General features: G+C 41.8%; 1 protein-coding gene across 3 annotated transcripts; it reads right to left on the bottom strand.

Annotated features, from left to right (window-relative positions):
* Positions 1 to 267: 267 nt before the first annotated feature.
* TPT1 (tumor protein, translationally-controlled 1) lies at positions 268 to 4,730 on the bottom strand. Of its 3 annotated transcripts, none has more exons than XM_008571126.1 (6): positions 4,516 to 4,730; positions 4,181 to 4,254; positions 3,449 to 3,639; positions 2,965 to 3,070; positions 1,929 to 2,045; positions 268 to 772 (listed from the first exon to the last, which is right to left on the bottom strand). In XM_008571126.1, exons 1-6 carry the CDS (start codon positions 4,541 to 4,543, stop codon positions 770 to 772), a joined length of 519 nt encoding a protein of 172 aa, XP_008569348.1. In that variant the 5' UTR covers positions 4,544 to 4,730; the 3' UTR covers positions 268 to 769. The 3 variants fall into 3 exon arrangements, with proteins under 3 accessions (XP_008569348.1, XP_008569349.1, XP_008569350.1); XM_008571127.1 differs by lacking the exon at positions 4,516 to 4,730 and adding an exon at positions 4,395 to 4,474; XM_008571128.1 differs by lacking the exon at positions 1,929 to 2,045 and having other exon boundaries at positions 4,516 to 4,657.
* Between the last annotated feature and the right edge of the window lie 14,199 nt (positions 4,731 to 18,929).

Below are 18,929 nucleotides of genomic sequence, written 5' to 3'. Positions count from 1 at the left end.
CTGCACTTGATGGGAGAGCAGCCATAGCTCATTTATGGCTAAACAAGCAAAGCAGTATTCCAATAAAACTGGACACAAATGCAAATTTTATATCCCACAAGACTTTTGATTTTTAAAATGCAACCACTACCTAAGTACAAAACAGGTGTCAGAACAGGCCGGTTTGCAAACCCCTGTTCTAGTTTCCAGGGAGTTTGACATTCATTCCAGAAGGCATTCAAGTACAACCAATCTACTTGATTTATTTTAAATAAGCTCAGACAATACTTTGCTTCCAACTGAATTAGTCTTTTTTTATTCTTTTGGTAATCTCTTCCAGAGTTAACTATTTCCATTGTAGGTGATGAAATGTATAAGGCTCCACTTCAAATGCTGGCACTGCCATGAGCACGGTCTTTCCCTTTACTGCAACTCAGAATTAAAACTTTTGATTCTTGTTTGTTATATTCCAGTCCCAGAAGTAGCTTTCACTGTAGAGGTTATCTGAAGACAGTCTTAGGATTTTTAGCAGTGGATTTAGTTTAAATATGTATTAAACTAAGGAGCATTCTCTCAAATGAGTTTAAATGCACTTTATTTTTAGACAACCTACATGACATGTTTTTTTTCTTAAAAACAATGCCTCCACTCCAAATAAATCATGGTCAAAATAAATGAAGAGCTCAAGATGGCATCAGTCCCATTTGTCTTAAGTCCTGGTGTTGTGTGGATGACAAGCAGCAGCCAGTTATGATGACAGGTGATAGATCCAAAGTAATTGCCAAATTTGTTACTGTAAAAACAAGAAGATTATATTTACATTTTACCCAATCAGAGTACTCAACATTTCTAGGCTACAGATGTATTCCCCAATTCAATCTGGGCCGCCACAAAGACAGACAGAAAGCGCAGGGATTTTTCTTTCGCATCCTAGTGCAAACCAGAAGAACAACAGCAAATTGTTCAAGGTCTATCAGTGGATGCAAAACACCCTTACCAAATCCAAAGCAGCACATTTTCCAGGAAAGTCTCATTCTGAGGCCAGTCCTACTCACTTCACACTGTGTTACAGAACTCACACTGTGTTATGCCAACAAAAATCTCAGATACTGTCTAAATAATCCCCTTTGACAAGTCCTCAGCAATTTTTGTCCACTGCTGTCTCTAATTCTGTTCAGAACAGCTTTAAGTTTATCTTGTTCCTATTTTATATAGAAGCTTCTGAAAGCTAGGATGATGAATATCTGTTTTTGTACAGCTTCCTTGCATAGCAGATATTGAGTTAATTTTATTAGTTTGTTTTAGCAGCAGTCAGCTCTAACTCTAATTGAATTTACTAAAATCAAGCAATGTCCTAAAGCTTTCAATGATCAGCTGCTAATTACCAGTAAACCAAAGTGAAAAAGACTTTGATACTCATACACGTGTGGCAAAATATGAATATAAAGAAAGTCAGGACTTTGTATGGGGAAGATCAATGTAAGGTGTTGTCTCTGATTTCTAGATCAGTATTTAATCTGTACTTTATAATGCCATCTATACTCAAAAGTTTCCTGTAGATAATCACAACTCTAAACCTTTTTATTTTTATTTTATTTTACTTTTGACTGGTAAGGGGATCGCAACCCTCGGCTTGGTGTTGTCCACACCACTCTCAGCGAGTGAGCGCACCAGCCATCCCTATATAGGATCTGAACCTGCGGCCTCAGCGCTCTCAGCACCACACTCTACCGAGTGAGCCACAGGGCCAGCCCTCCTTTTTATACCTTAAGATTGTGAAGCACAATCCTCTTTAGATCCCCAAACAGAAATAAAAACTAGATCCATGTTTTTAGAAAGACTGCTGTAGAATCCATTCTAACTATCCTACTGGCATGAAACAATGAGAATCACACCTAAAATATCTTGATTTTTACATTATTAATCTCAACCCACTTCCTTATACTTACACATTTTTCCATTTCTAAACCATCCTTAAAGAAAATCATATATGGGGTCACACCATCCTCACGGTAGTCCAGCAGAGCAACCATGCCATCTGGATTCATGTTTTCACCAATAAAGAACTTGGGAAGCAAACAAGAGATACCCAGAATTACACCATTATATATAAATGTCATATAAAAACAAACTACAACACAACAAAGCAACATTCAGAACACCACAAAAATAAAAAATCTCAGATGCCTAAGAGAAAAATACTCACTAACCACAAACATCTGTTCACCAGATTAAAGCACCAATAATGGCCAAAGTAAGAGTACAATCCAGGAACACTTCAGGCTTTCTGAAAGTCTTATTTCTCTCTCAACCCCACATATACAATTCCAAACCTTACAAGACTGCTTACACAGTCAAGCACAAGGAACATAGTCTGACATGATAGAGTATATCTTATGAAGAAGTATCTTATGGCCAGGGGACATGTGAAAGGTGGAAAATTGAAGAGCAAGCTGTGATTTTTGGGGGGAGGGGAGAGTCTGGCTGGTACAAGGATTGACACCTGGACCTTGGTGTTATCAGCACCACACTCTAACCAACCCAGCTTGCCAGATCATGATGTGTTTTTTAATCAAGTCTTAGAGGTAAGAAGTCACTGAAGTTTTCCAAAAAAAGGACTAACAAGGTCAGATCTATCAGAAAGAGCACCAGAGCACCAGTAGCAATGAGACACATTAGAATTGCAAACAGAAAACTGGAACAATGCTTAAGAGTTTAAGAAGCAATCCACGAAAGAAAAGAACTGAGAAATGTCATCTGGGAAGCAAGTGGACATTAAGACTTTTTGAATCAGAAGACAGGATCTAGAAAAATGTGAGAGCAGGGATCGCTACTTTCTACACCTGGACTACCAGTTGAGCATATGAAGCTAAATATTTAAATGTCTCAAAGCCACAATTACAGGAAGATTAATGAAGTAACTAATTTTCTGCTCTTGCAGTTAAAATTGTACAATCCTTTGATCCAAATACTTAAGTTACTTACTTGGTAGTTTTTGAAATTAGCAAGGATGTGCTTGATTTGTTCTGCAGCCCCTGTCATAAAAGGTTTTACTCTTTCTGGCCTCTGTTCTTCAAGTTTCCCTTTGATTCTAAAACAACATTTTATAATAGGTTAAAGTATTAAGTTTTGAGCAAAATCGGTTTTTTAAGTAAAAAAAACCCCAAACTACAACTGAAAAAGGCACAATTAAGAAATTACTAGTTCACAAAAGGGATCTTTCAAAAATGTTTATAATTCCAAATTTCATGTTAACTATTTCCAAAGTACTATTCTATTCTAAAAACTTAAAACTAGACTGCCTGCTCCACCAGTATGCTCACATCAGTTTACAGAAACTTGTCTGTGAGTTTATCAATAAAAAGGTAAGGCTTTTCACAAGTATGTCCACTATTAACCTCAAAAGTTAGCCAATCCCTAAATCGTTTATGATTCTAGATAACAGCTGACTGTTGCCAATATCACTTACGATTTCATGTAATCTTTGATGTACTTCTTGTAGGCTTCTTTCGTGAAGCTAGTTTCCTGCAAGTGATGGTTCATGACAATATCAACACCAGTGATTACTGTGCTTTCAGTACCTTCGCCCTCGGGCCCTTCAGCGGAGGCATTTCCACCAATGAGCGAGTCATCAATGTTACCCTCTGTCCTACTGACCATCTGCATAAAGAAAAAGCAGTTTCGTTGTAAAGACAAAAACACAACCAAAACACCTTCTACACCAGCAGTTCATGCATCTACCATCTTTCCACCAAACGTTCTTGGTTCTTGTTGAATACCACAAAAGCATCGTTTTGGGAAAAAACACGACCGTCGATTTCCTGAAACGGCTTGACTCAACAAGAGCTAACTGTTGACCTCAACGAAAATGGGGTCATTAACAATCAATTAGAAGTTGTTTCCAGTTATGGGCTGTCGCGTTGCCACATGTTGATTAGGGATAGGGAAAACGTTGACGACGGGCCCGGAGTTCCCAAGCCGGAAACAACATGACCCGGACAGCCCGCAGGGAGGATGGGCGCCCAGGCGGCGGACCTATTTCCAGGCTCAGCTCCGCCTCCACTTTTCTAGAAAAACCCGAGCCCGGAAAGAGCGTCTCCGCCAGGAGGCGGCGGGGAGGATTGCACAACCTCGGGCAGGGGAACGGCGGAAACCCGAGCCTGCCCGGCCTTGCCTCCCCCGCGCGGCGGCCGACACTCACCTTCCCCTCCACTTCCAGGCACAGCCCGTCCGCTATCTCCCGGATCTTGTAAATGTCGGAGAACATCTCATCATCTGCTCGAGAACACAGACCTTCCCGTCATGAGGCGCCGGGGACCCAGAGCCGGGCCGCCCTTTCCCGCGCGGGCCGCCCTCACGCGGCGCCCGCCCCTCCCTTGGCGCCTGCGACCCGAGCGCGTGCCCCAGGCACCGACCTCTCCTTGCTCCCGGAAAGGCTGCCGGCGGCTCTAGGCCCACGACGGAGGCGTCCGCTCTCCCAGCCCCCACCCCGTCCCCAGTGCGCGGCGGTAGGCGGATAGTGCAGTCAGGACTCACGGCTGATGAGGTCCCGGTAGATGATCATGATGGCGGCCGGAGGGAGACGACGGCGGCGCTAGCTTGGCAGGAGCCCGGAGCTCGGAGCGAGCGCGCTGGAGCCGGAGCGGCGCTCGGGGGGAGGGGGGAGCGGGCGGAAAAGGCCGACTCAGCCGCTCCCCAACCTCATATAGAGGGCACGTCCCTCTACGTCATCACCCGCTGCGCCTCCGGAAGCTCCGGAAGCGGTGACGTGGCACGCAGGGCGGTGTGGGGGCGGAGCGGGGCCGCGGACATCCGGGCACTTTGCGCTGGGGCACAATGCTGCGTTCGGCGGGTGCGTGAGGGAGTTGGGGTTGGGGGTGAGGGAGCGGGCAGGGGAGGGCGCGGCTCGCTCGCGGGGTGCTCTCTGCCGTAGGTGGAGGAGGGTGGGGGAAGCAGGCCTGTCCGGTCCTTTCCCTCCCGGCCCCGCGGGGCCGCCCGTTGGGGGCGGTGCTGGGCCTGGGTGGGGCTTAGGCGAAATCTCGTCAAGCTTCCGCCCCGGGCCTAGTCCCTCTCAAGCTCCCACCCCTTCCTGGCAGCAGAGATGTCAGCTGATGAAGGGCGACTATGCACTTGCGGAGGGTCGGGCCCTTGAGGCCTGGGGGAGAATACGGGGCTGTCTACGAAGACGGGGTCAGGGGACTGGGCTCTTCTTTAGCTTTTTATTTTTTATTTATTTTTTTAAAAGATGTCCGGTAAGGGGGATCTTAAGTCTTGACTTGGGGCCAGCCCGTGGCTCACTCGGTAGAGTGCGGTGCTGATGACACCAAGGCCGTGGGTTCGGATCCTATATATGGATGGCCGGTTTGCTCACTGGCTGAGCGTGGTGCTGACAACACCAAGCCAAGGGTTGAGATCCCCTTACCGGTCATCTTTTTAAAAAAAAAAAAAAAAGTCTTGACTTGGTGTTGTCAGCACCACACTCTCCCAAGTGAGCTAACTGGCCATCCCTATATGGGTTCCGAACCCGCGCCTTGGTGTTATCAGCACCACACTCTCCCAAGTGAGCCACAGGCCAGCCCTTCCTTTAGCTTTTCCAATCTCCGTGTGCCTCGGAGAACTTGACATTTGTCCCAGGGCTGCCTTAGTTGGAGTTTTCGGATGACTTTGTGGGGGCAGAGCTGAGTCTGGTAGTCGTTCTGCCCATCCCCTGGGGAATAACCGTGGGGGGCGCAGGCTCCATAGGAATGGAGTGGGTTAGGAGGGAAGGTGTGACAGGAGTTTCACAGCTTTCCCATCTCTTTCAGTTTGGTCCCTGTTTGGAAGCTTGTGGTGGTTCTGTGGTGGACAGCTAAATAGCTGTTCCCGTTTCTGTTTTGCACTTGGTCTTGAATTACATCCTTTGTTTGAAAAAAGGGGTATGTTGTCACTTTAAGATGAAGTTGAAATTTTGTCCCTGGTGCTAGAGGTTTAAACATCAACAACAGAATAGCTTCCCACCTACCCAAGTGTTATTTGAAGAACGTTAGACCCAATTACTAGGTACTAAAAAAAGAGGGAAGGTGTTATAACACCGAGGTCAAAGGTTCAGATCCCTGTACTGGCCAGCCGCCAAAAAGGGGGAACGTCCCTTTTTAGTTACATGTTTGGTTTAAGGCAACGATGTGTACCAGTGTGAAATCTGAGCACTTTTCCATTCCACAAATATTTTGTGCTCTACTGTGTCCCTAGTCAGTACTTTGCATGGAGGTACCAGTTGTGAGCAATTTAGATCCAGTCCTACCCTCATAGGAATGTTTATTCTTGTAAATCAAAGCATCAGGTAATTATAATACATTACCAAATTTTCATAAATCCATTAAGAAAGCATTCAACAGAGTAAGAGAGCAACGCTTGTGAAAGGGCAGGGCACAGGACAGTGATTGGAATGATGGAGAAGTCACAATGGAAGAGCCAAGAAATGGGACCGTTACTGGTGTCCAGGTCCTGCTGCCGTCTGCTCAGAAATAAAAGACTGTCAGTCCCAAGTGTTGGTGTGAGGAGACAGACTAGAACTGCTTCCTACTTAAGGGAGTGGAGAGGTGGGTTTAAGGAGAAGCTGGGGGAATGGAAGGTGGGAAATGAAAAGCAGGAGGGAGGGGGACTGTGAGGAGCCAGGTGTGGTCTCCCAAGACTCTGGTTTCTCTTCCTGTCCTTGTTATCTCATGGTCCTGCTCGAGGGGTGGAATCAGTATAGCTTTACTGATGTCTTCATCAGACTTCCTTCCTGCAAGTCTGCAGCTTCAAGCTGACTGAAAACAACTTTACGTTCATGTAAAGTCATTTTTCCTCATAACCAAGGTTCAAAACATCAAGTAACCATAGGAAAAAAGGGAACTCAGAGAAATGCATGCTAAGAAAACAAAACTGTCCTTTCAAAATCTTTTAGAGCCCATGTGGTTTTATGTCCCAACATGGCTTCAGTCCTCTAACAGGACCGTCTCTGGAAAATGGGTCTGGTGCTGCACTGGACACTCCAGAAGATACTGGGTAAATGGGAGGAAGCTAAAAATGAGGCAAAGGGCATCTGAAAACACATGGGCATCTTCTGATAGTTGGTCAGTGAAGGATCTCTCAACCCTCTTGATTATTTCTGGGATGTGTGAGATAATTATCACACATTATTATTGTGTGAACAGATTATTATCCCAGTCATACCACAAGTTAATTATTTTCCTCAGCTTTAATGCTTCCAAGTTAGTCAGAAATATTCCCATTCACCCAACTTCCTCCAGAGGAGAGTTCTCTTTGGCTGGGTCTGTTTCCAAGTTTGGGGAAGGTGGAATCGAGAGAATGGGCTGAGAGTGACCAAACTCAAGCAGAATCCACCTGCTTCCCTGACCTAGAATCTTGCTTTGTATCCAGTGAATAACTTTGATGAACCTTTCTAAGAACAGAAGAGAAATGCATGGCCCTACCTCGTGATGAATGAGGAAGGCCTTGTGGGCTCAGGATACAGACTTGGATGGTTCACCCTCCAGGAGAAAAAGACTCAGGAATGCCATGGTACCTGCTTTCTAGTCTCTATAAGTCTTACATGGAAAAGGGGTTAAACTAATTCTATAGAGTTCCAGGACTCAGACCTATAGGTAGAAGCTACAGAAATGCCATCCAGCATACTACAATCAGATATGACTCCTAACCCAAAGTTTGGAAGCATCCTAGGCCGGCCCATGGCTCACTCGGTAGAGTGCGGTGCTGATAACACTGGGGCCACGGGTTCGGGTCCTATATAGGGATGGCCGGTTTGCTCACTGGCTGAGCGTGTTGCTGACAACACCAGGTCAAGGGTTGAGATCCCCTTACTGGTCATCTTTAAAAAAAAAAAAAAGTTTGGAAGCATCCTGCTTCATTAAAATGAAAACCCAGGAATTCTGCTTCCAGGAATTAACCCAGATATTCTCCAACACGAAAACAGAATTCTGAACAAAAATGTTGGCTATGACCAGCCTAGTGACAACCACTGAGTGACTGCAGGAAGTGCCCCGGGCTCTCCCAAGCCAGGGTAGTGGGGGGCCTGGGGCCTTGGCCATGCCCCCTGGTACCCACAACCACCAAGCTGCCACAGGAAGCACCCCGGGCTCTCCTGAGCTGGGGTGCTGGGGGGGGGGGCAAAGGCCTTTGCTACTCCCCCTGACACCCACAGCCAGTCCAGTGAAGAAGACCACCAAGCCACTGCAGGAAGTGCCCCAGGCTCATGAGCTGGAGCAGTTGGGAGGGTGAGGGCTTCAGCCATACCCCTCTGATGTCTGCACCCAGCCCAGCAATGACCAAGCCACCACTGGAAGCCCCCTGGTCTCCCATGCAGGAATGAGGGGGATGTCACAGGCCTCAACCCTGCCCCTCCTCCTTCCTCCTCCTCTCACCCTGTTTCCTTCACATTTCCCCTCCCCCACAGCTGCTCTGCAACAATATCATAGAATATAAAAAAATCTTAAAAAAAAAAAAATATATATATATATATATTCCCATTCACCCATACAGTACCCTCAAACAGTAGTCTCTCCTGTTCAGTTTTATGTCCAGTTAGAAACATTTTTTTCAAGTTTCGTAAAAACACAGCCATGGTGAAAAGGAGTACTGAAGTTAGAGTCAAAGCACCCTAGGTTGAAATCTTGGCTTTATCTATTTCTGGTCCTGTGACCTTGGGAAAGGCCTCTCTGAGCCTAGGTATAAGACGGAGTCTTTGTAGGGCTGGCTGGTTAGCTTAGTTGATTAGAATGCTGCTTCATGACACCAACATCATGGGTTTGGCTCCCTGTGCCAGCGAGCTACCAGAAAAAAAAAAGTTTTTGTGAGTTAAATGAGATAAGAAAATGCCTGGTGATCAATAAATATTGGTTGAATTTGGACCCATAACTCTCCCCAGATTTTATTACTTTTCAAAATATTCCTGAAACTACTAACTCTCTAATTATGTTATTTGGAAGTATTTGGGAGATTTAGTTGATATATGTTGTATTAAAGATGTTCTGTTTAATCACAACACCAATGTAATAGTGGAGCACTACAGAATTCAATTTGTTCATACTGGCCAGCAGCCCCCCCCCAAAAAAAAGTCCTGAGATTTCTATCTCAGGTTCATATTTGACAGTTCATGACCTTTCAGGGACTAGACATCCTAAGAAATAATGTTAGTAAAATCTGATTTGAATAGTGGGGTACTATGTAAACTCCATACTGTGATCTAGAAAACCTGTGCTGTACCTTGAAAATACCTCAGAACACCAGAAATACAACCGGCTGGGGGAAATTAGTCACTAATTGCAAGTCACTGACAAAATGGCAAGGATTTGGCCTTTATCTAGGCTGAGTAGCTTTTCTTTTGGCATAATTAAAAAATTTTGATAACATTTTATTCTTTACAATGACTTAAGCAGTGATTTCTAACAAAATCTAAGATTGTCCCAACTTTTACAATTGATGATTACTTGGTATCTTTTGCAACTGAAGAGATCTCAAAAAGAACGTCTTCTAGCCTCTTCACTCAAGTCCTCACAGAATAAAAGCATCTTTGGAGGGTTCACCATGTTACAGCTAGGGATTGACTACAACAGCTTAAACATATTTTTTTTTTTTTTGTCTTTTTCGTGACCGGTAAGGGGATCGCAACCCTTGGTGTGGTGTTGCCTGCACCGCGCTCAGCCAGTGAGTGCACCGGCCATTCCAATACAGGATCCGAACCCGCGGAGGGAGCGATGCTGCGCTCCCAGCGCCGCACTCTCCCAAGTGAGCCACGGGGTCGGACCGAGATGTTAATGAATTCTTACCACTCTTTTTCTAGACTTTTCATACACTGTTAACAGATCATTACATTAGTCCTCCCTTATCTGTGGGGGATATGTTCCAGGACTCCCAGTGGATGCCTGAAACTACAGCTAGTACTGAACCCTGCATAGGTTATGTTTTTTCCTATACACACATACCTATGATACAGGTTAATTTGTAAACTAGGCATGGTAAGAGACTAACAACAATAACTAATGATAAAATGGGAAAATTATAACAATATGCCAGCATCACTAACTACTCTTGTGTTTTAAGGCCATTATGAAGTAACATAAGTGTTACTTGAACACAAGCACAGTGACACTGTTGTTGATCTGAAGGCCGAGACCAAGAGGTGGTTAGCATAGACAGCATGGAGACACTGAACAAGGGGATGGTTCACGTCCAGGGTGCAATGGAGAGGGACAGCATGAAATTTCAATGTGCTACTCAGAACAGGGCACACTTTAAAAAGTATGAATTGTTTATTTCTGTAATTTTCCATTCAATACAAAGGTACTTCTGATGCCTAAGGGAGGTTCTGGGGAGGCCAGATAGTTGACCTCAACCCACCTTGTCCTTTTACCAGGTTCTTGACTCCATCACAGGAAAGACTTCAAGAGCAGAGTCACAGTACAAAGTGAGAGCAGGTTTAAGGTAATGCATTGGAGATACAGATTTCACAGAGAGTGTGCGGCATAGCTCCAGAGACTGACGAGGTCCCACACCAAGTTTAACACAAAAGTAAGAAATACACATTTAAAATTTAGTACAGAGTTCAGGCTGACTCAAGTGAGCAGTTGCTTGCTGAATGTAAGTTTGATACAAAAGAGAGCATATGTACCTCAGCCAGGGAAGTGTGGGTTGGCCTTAAGAAAGTGAGCAGCAACCCTATCTCCTACCAGGATTCCAATTTTATAGTTTTGCTATCTATACATATTCATACTATCTAATGAATATTCAATAAGGGGGTGGTTCCCAGTTATGCAACATAGTTTTGCACATGCTCAGTTGGTTTCCTTTTAGGGTATGTTCATTGGTCAAATTCTATCACATGCACTGAACATATTCATGAATATTCTGTGTTCTTTAGCACCTCTAATGGAAGGTTATTCAAAGGATAAACTCTACTGAGCATGCTCAGCTACTAGAATTATATAAACCCTTTCTACTGAGCATGCCCAGCCAGTGGATTTGCATAAGTTAGCCCCCTGAGGTCTCAATTTCCTGGTGTTGGTGCTGAAAATAGGTCCAACAAGCAACAGTAACTCTCCTCTAGGGGAGGGCTCTAGAGGAGGGGTCTGAGACCTTGGGGAGTGGCTTGAAACCCAGAGGTGTGTCCTAAAACCTGAATCCATGGAAACTGAGCATGTCCTGTCTCACTTCAAAAAGTTCATTGAAAAATAAAATGAAAAGGTAATACAAAAAAAGAATATGAATATTTCCACAAACTTTGTGAAGACCCCTTGTATTTTCATACTGCAGTTGGCCTCATATAACTGAAACAGTGGAAAGCAAAACCTTGGGGGGGCCTACTGTACTTTAGTCAAGCTACAAGGCAAGATTCCTTTCTATAGAGCAGAGCTGTTTAAAAGAACTTTCTGCAATGATGGAAATATCCTATATTTGCTCTAACACAGTAGCCACTAGCCGCATGTGGCTATTGGCCACTTGAACTGTGACTAGTGTGACTAGGGAACTGAATGTTTAATTTTAATTAACTTAAATTTCAATACTCAACCATGCCTAGTAGCTCTATTGAACTGCACAGCTCTATAATGTAAATAAACTCTGTGAGATCGGGGACTTCATTTTGTTAACTGCTGTAGTTCAGCTACTAGAACAGGGCCTAACTCAATTATTTGTTTTGAATGAATTAATTAAATGAACTTTCCTTCATTTATCTTAATTAGATTAAATCTAATCCCATCTCAATTAATTAATTGGATTTAGCATATATCCAAGACCACAGTATTACAGTGCTTTTTTTTTTTTTTTTTAAAGATGACTGGTCAGGGGATCTTAACCCTTGACTTGGTGTTGTCAGCACCACGCTCTCCCAAGTGAGCTAACTGGCCATCCCTATATAGGGATCCAAACCCATGGCCTTGGTGTTATCAGCACCACACTCTCCCGAGTGAGCCATGGGCCTGCCCCTACAGTGCTTCTTTTTTTAGCATATATCCAAGATCCACAGTATTACAGTGTTTTTTCTTTCACCTTTTTTAAATTTTATTTTTTAATTGGTGTGTAATAATTGTACATATTTATAGGGTTCAGAGTAATATTTCAATACATGTATACACTGATGATCAAGTCAGATTAATTAGCATATCCACAGTTCTTTTTAAATTGATGGTTGAGAAACAGTTTAGTGGATAGTGAACAACTTTATTTACAAATGAAATAAAATCCCCATACTGGCCAGCCACCAAAAAAAAAAGGAACAGTAAAGAAAATAGAGTGAATCACGTATAAAGTTGAATCACAGTAAAGGTGAGTATTATTTCATGAAACTTTTATTTATGAATATATGCATGTAATAGATTCCAAATATGTTTCTTCCTATGGACCTAGGTAAAAAAAAAAACTGAAATCTGTTCACTTAGCACATTTTCTCTTCAACTATATTGTTTGGCAGCTTCAACTGTTCAATTTCAGCAAATAATTTTTTAAAAATATCCCCCAGATTTGGTGAATATGTTACCAAACCCAAGTCTGGCTGCCTGCCCCCAAACAAAAAATTCAGAAGTCAAATGGTGGTAGAATAGGAAGTCAGCTTTTATTCAGGAATACTGGTGACTTGAGCAGACATGTTAGGCTAATCCATCTCTCCTGTAAACCTGAAGGTGAATGGCCAGACTAAAGCCCTCTCAAAGACTCAGGTTTACTGAGGGGTTTTTAAAGATGGGGTTGGGGGAAGTGAAAATCAGGAGAGAGGGAGATGTGAGCTGTGGTGGCTCTGTATAAGGAGTCAGGTGCAAGGTCTTGCCCAGGCTCTGTCTGGTTTCTGTTCCCATCCTTGATGTTACCTTAGAGTCCTCTTTCAGGGTGGAATCAGCATAGCTTTATTGATGTCTTCCTTGGTTTCTCAGGGTCTGGATAGTATATGACTCACGACACATTTACAGCTCCAGGCTGACTGAAAAACAACTTTACATTTATGTAGATAACGTCAGCTTGCCCCATAACCTAGGTTCAGAATATCAAATACCCATGGGAAAAGAGGGAACTCAGAGAAATGATGCTGGAGGAAAAAACTGTGTCTTTAAAGTCTTCTAGAGCCTATGCAGTTTTAGGTCCCAACATGGCTTCAGTCCTGCTCACTCCAACAAATACAGTACTTGTTTTTTACTCTCTAGCCCTTTTGAACAAGGTTCATATTTTTGCTTATGTTCAAACATGGTTGTAGAGAGGTCTTGTTTCTGTCTTGACCCATCGTGGTCATAGAATGGCCTTGTCTGATGTTGAGGCCCAGCTGAGAGTCCAGGTTCTCTTTCTCATAAGCGAAACCAAGCAACATAAGGAACGTAATTTCCATTAGTGTCTTTGACAAATGTAAAATGATCATTAGAATTTAAAATGATTTTGCTGACAACACCAAGGCCCCGGGTTCGGATCCCATATAGGGATGGCCGGTTAGCTCGGTGGCTGAGCGTGGTGCTGACAACACCAGGTCAAGGGTTAAGATCCCCTTACCGGTCATCTTTTTTAAAAAAAAAAAAAGAATTTAAAATGATTTAAAATAAATTAAAAGAAATAAAGAAAAAATAAAAAAAAAAAAAAAAAGAATTTAAAATGATTTAAAATAAATTAAAAGAAATAAAGAAAAAATTAAAAAACAACAAAAAAGAATCTAAGATGATTTGAGATATTTGAATGTTTCAACTACGAGAAATAAAACTTTTTTTCTGATTATTAAAACAGTACACATTATAGAGCATTTATAGAGCATAGAAGAAACCACAGAAAACCAGTGTTGACATTTTAATATTCTCTCTCAATCTGTTGGTAGATTTTTGGTTTTTTTTAAAGGGGGGATTATACTGATGTTAAAGCAACCGCTCTATCAGATGTCTTTTAAGCATCCATCATGATTTTGTTTCAAGCTTGCTCTAAGATAAAAGGTCTGTGAGCAAACCAATTAGATGATCTTCCCTTGATTGAGGCTATTTTGGGGAAACGAGTAGTTAGATAATCCTTTTTAGAGTAGATTTAGAAAAATGTCTAGTCAACAATTGTTAGGCTAATCAGTCAGCTGGGTGGGTAACCCTAGCTTCCCAGTTCTTAATCTCTCTTAGGGGTATCAGAAAACCACTCAAGTATTTTTTTGTTTGTTTGTGAGTTTCTGTTGTTTTTTGACAGCTGTCCAGTATGGGGATCCAAACCCTTGATCTTGGTATTATAACACCATGCTCTAACCAACTGAACTAACTGGCCAGCCCTATATTTTTGTTTATTGTCAGTATGTTTCCATATCATTAACTATTCTTCTAAAATGCTATTTAAAATTATTATAAACATCCCAGTAGATGAAAATAATGTATCTCTGAGTTATACATTAAAAATAATAAGAAGAAAAGAAAAAAAAAAGGAAATGCAGAGACATCCAAAGGGGGAAAAAAAACCCCAAAACTCAGGTATCCACCAAACACAATGAATAATTGCTAACATTTTTCATATTTGCTTCAATTATTTTTTAATGAATAAAATATTACAGGTAATGTTGAAATCTATCCCTCTTTTTCCTCACCCATATTCATACTACAGCTAATAGGAAAGGAATCAGCGGGGACTCCTTCCCTTTGAGGTCAGGACTAATAAATTGCACATGTCACTTCTTATATCTTATTGTGAGCCTGATCACAGAGACTTTAGCTCCCAGGATGACTAGACAATATATTCTTTATTCTGGATGTCTATGTGCCCAGCTAAAATCACAGCTGTGTTACTTTATGAGGGATAGGAAAACTAATAGGGAATTGGAAGGGCAAATGGACTTGATCCCACCTATATTAGCACATCTATGTTTTGTGGCATGTGGGAGGAGAAAGACAACAGAATCGAGTCAGAAGAAAATGTGATGGCTACTTAGTAGAGGTTGACCTTGCCTCAGTTTCTCCATCTTGCCTCATAGAATTATTATTGGATATATAAGTAATGTGTAAACTGTGTAAATGAATAAGTGAGCAAACAAATATTAGTTATTTATATCCTTATTTTTCTCCCTTCCAGATTACTAACTAGCTGGCAGGATTCCTCCTCTTTTCTAGATGACCTTTCCTTTTCTTGTTCATCTTTCCCCTCCTCCCACCTCTTTCCACGACAGTCATGAAATTTAGCTCATGTAGAAACTCAATACAAGGCCGGCCCGTGGCTCACTTGGTAGAGTGCGGTGCTGATAACACCAAGGCCACGGGTTCGGATCCTATATAGGGATGGCCGGTTTGCTCACTGGCTGAGCGTGGTGCTGACAACACCAAGCCAAGGGTTGAGATCCCCTTACCGGTCATCCCTTTAAAAAAAAAAAAAAAAGAGAAAGAAACTCAATACAGTTTTACAGTATCAAAGAAAATTTAGAATTCTGTAATAAAGAGCATGGAGATAATTAAAGTTTATTATGAGTACAAAGCAAGGTATAGAGCAGTATAGTCAGTATCCCTTTTAGAAAAAAATATGTTTGCATATGTATGAAAATGTTTCATAAGTTTCATAAGTAATTATTAGTAATGATTACTATCAGAACTGTGATTGGCATTAATGTGGAAAAATGAGTTAGAAATATTTTTATTTTTAATTTTATGATTAGTGGTACTTGAATCCTAACATGTGAATGTGTTACTTTTATAATTAAAAAAAAAAAAATTATAGTGCAGTACTTTCCAGACTTTGGGATTTTGTGTACCAATAATATTCGCTATGAAATCTGAGTCCTGATATGAGTTTGCCAATTTTTATGTTGCCAACAAAGCCGAGTAAATATACAACCACAACTATGGTCTACCATTGCCATTTTATGAATGAAAGAGCATAATTTTGAACTACAGGCAATGAGTAATCCTCTAAATAGAATATGTTTAATTCTGTGAAAAATTCATTACATTGTCATTATTTTTCTCTCTGTGTGTGTGTGTGTGTGTGTGTGTGTGACGGGTAAGGGGATCGCAACCCTCGGCTTGGTGCTGTCCACACCACGCTCAGCCAGTGAACGAACCGGCCAACCCTATATGGGATCCGAACCCATGGCCTTAGTGTTATCAGCACCGCACTCTCCCGAGTGAGCCACGGGCCAGCCTCCTTGTTTTTGCTTTGGATCTTTTACAACGGCGTTTTTAGTGGTGAGATGTTTGGGGTTTGAGTTTCTTCCTGCATTTCTATACCTGGCACAGATAGGGCGAGTGATTTGCTGACGGATACATAGCTAGTGGATAACAGAGGATAGTCCAGCTTTATGGACTTTTGGCTTCCAGTTGGGTCCTTTCGGTTGAATAAATGAATGAATAAATGCTTGAATATAGGTAGATGTTTTGAATTCTGACACCAGTCTTAAGCTTCTTAGAACAAATTAACTCGACCCTTGTGTTTGGAATATGGGCAGCAATAAATAAAAAAGCGAAGATAAATTACAGTATGTTTTGGAGGCAGTATTTTAATTGGACTAATCAAGCTTTGAAATTGATCATATAATTGAGACAAACAGAAATAAACAGGGGTAGACCTCTTAAGCAGTTGGTGTGGCAATAATTATTTTCAGGGCTGTCTTAGCAGGGGCCATTGTTAAGTAAATTATGGGAAAGGAAGTTTTGTTTTTTTAAAGATATAATGGGGAACACTAGAACACAGTACTTTATAATTGCTTTTAGGTCAAAGTTTTAATTCTATTTGAAATATCAAATATGTAAAAATTTGTGGGGAACCCAAGAACTAAATTTATAGGGCATAAATTAACATGAATATATCATTTTTTTCTGGCCCATTTTTGTCTTACCCTGTATTGTATATTCTTTAGTATAGGTGTAAAGGTTGATACTGTCCTCAAAAACTGTCCTAGTATGATGAGAATTAGATTTGAAACAAATGGTTCTATGTTAAGAAAATATACTTCTAAAATAAAAAAGAAAACATACTTCCAATTGCTCTTGTTCTTCACAAATCTGTGAAGGATAAAATCATTTCATATTCAGAATTCATCATCATCATCTTATACGGTGCTTGACAATTTACAAAGGGCTTTTGTGTACATTCCCATCTTTGACCCTAACAGTCATGTGAGGGAGACAGACAGACCGGTAAATTGTTTTCTTCATTTTGTACATGAGATAATGAAGCACAGAGAGGGTAAGTGATTGCACAAGGTCACACAGTTAGGAGATGAAAGAGCCTGGCTCTAGGACCCATTATTGACTCCAAGATCAATGAATACATTTTCTAGATCACATGATACCTTCAGAGGAACATAGACATGTAAAGACAGCTGTAGCCTAGTGGTTCCCATCCACACAGGCACTAGTTTCAAAGTTAGAAGAGCTGAGTTCAAATTTTGATTCTACAATCAGAACTGCATAACTTTGGGCCGGCCCGTGGCTCACTCGGGAGAGTGCGGTGCTGATAACACCAAGGCCCCGGGTTCGGATCCCACATAGGGATGGCCAGTTCGCTCACTGGCTGAGCGTGGTGCTGACAACACCAAGTCAAGGGTTAAGATCCCCTTACCGGTCATCTTTAAAAAAAAAAAAAAAGAACTGCATAACTTTAGGCAAATCACTCAACCTCTCTGAGCCTGAGCTTGTTTACAGATTAACTCTCCCAAGGTCAAGGGTTTGGATCCCAGTACCAGCCAGAAGCCAACAAAAAGAAAGCAGAATAACTCTCAAGTGATAGAGTTGTAAGTATTAAATAAGAAAATGCTTATGTGAAAGTGATATGCAGGTATTCAATTATGTATTTTCCTTTCTCTAGTTATCACTTGTTCGGATGATTTTTAGTTATTTGACTAATTCAAACTATTAAATTTAGTGTCGAGAAGGGTGTGAGTTATAATTGTCAACTTTATGACCCTAAAGTGTAATGTGCTTGAGTCACACAGTAGCTGCTCAGGAAATTCTTTTTGAGTGAAGCAATATTTCAGCTAAGCACTTACCACATTAAACATTACCAGTGCACTACTCCAGCATCTTTTTTGTTTTACTGGCAGCTGGCTGGTACAGGGGATACAAACCCTTGACTTTGGTGTTATCAGCACTATTCTCTCCAGCATCACTATTTATTTATTTATTTATTTATTTTTGACTGGTAAGGGGATCGCAACCCTCGGCACGGTGTGGTCCGCATCACGCTCAGCCAGTGAGCGCACCGGCCATCCGTATATAGGATCTGAACCCGCGGCCTTGGTGCTACCAGCACCGCACTCTCCTGAGTGAGCCACAGGGCCGGCCCTCCAGCATCATTTTAAGGACAATAGTAAGGACAATATATATTTCAAAAAAGATAATGTATGAGAATGCACTTTGCAAAAGTATGATGTTATGCATAAGTTAAGGAATAATTAGTAGTAGTGGCAACTGGCTAATCTCAGTCAGTTTCTGGCTGAATTTGCCTTTATTTGGGAAACTCTGGCCATTTATTGAACATGTTATCAATAGGGCTAGTGCCCTGTAAGGCAGTGGTTCTCACTCCTGGCTGTGCATTAGAATCACCTGGGAAACTTTAAAAAAATCGTGATACCTAAGCCACAGTCCAGATCAATAAAATTAGGATTTCTGAGGGTGGGACCCAGGCATCAGGATTTTTTAAAGCTTTCCAGGTAATGCCAATGTGCAGCCAAGTCTGAGAATCTCTGTCTTAAAGGATTTTAATAACAAGGAGGATTTTTCAAAATAGTAGCCAAGAGAGGAAATTTGATACCTTTTAAAAGTGAAAGTGCCTAATAAAGGAAGCCAGAAAGAGGAAAGAGCCAAGTCGGTATCTGGCATGCTGTGTGTAGGCTCACAGAAGTGTCATCATCTGGATTCCCTGTTAGAAGGAAATTGCTCAACAGTCAAGTTTTGAAGGGTGAAAAAATTACTGAAAACACCTTACTTAACTCTTTTCTTGCCCTCTGAAAATGAAGCTACCAACTGTCTATAGAAATAAAAGGTATAGGGACT

Source organism: Galeopterus variegatus, unplaced genomic scaffold (genome assembly GCF_000696425.1).
Source record: "Galeopterus variegatus unplaced genomic scaffold, G_variegatus-3.0.2 Scaffold662, whole genome shotgun sequence".
NCBI lineage: Eukaryota > Metazoa > Chordata > Mammalia > Dermoptera > Cynocephalidae > Galeopterus > Galeopterus variegatus.
This window is presented reverse-complemented; position numbering and strand designations above follow the sequence as displayed.

What these genes read in the sequence shown, in the direction of transcription:
- TPT1 (XM_008571126.1), bottom strand. Translation starts at nt 4,543, where the DNA reads ATGATCATCTACCGGGACCTCATCAGCC. An exon ending in GCCTGGAAGTGGAGGGGAAG is followed by an intron (nt 3,640 to 4,180) that starts GTGAGTGTCGGC and finishes TTCTTTATGCAG; the next exon opens with ATGGTCAGTAGGACAGAGGG. An exon ending in ATCAAAGATTACATGAAATC is followed by an intron (nt 3,071 to 3,448) that starts GTAAGTGATATT and finishes ATGTTGTTTTAG; the next exon opens with AATCAAAGGGAAACTTGAAG.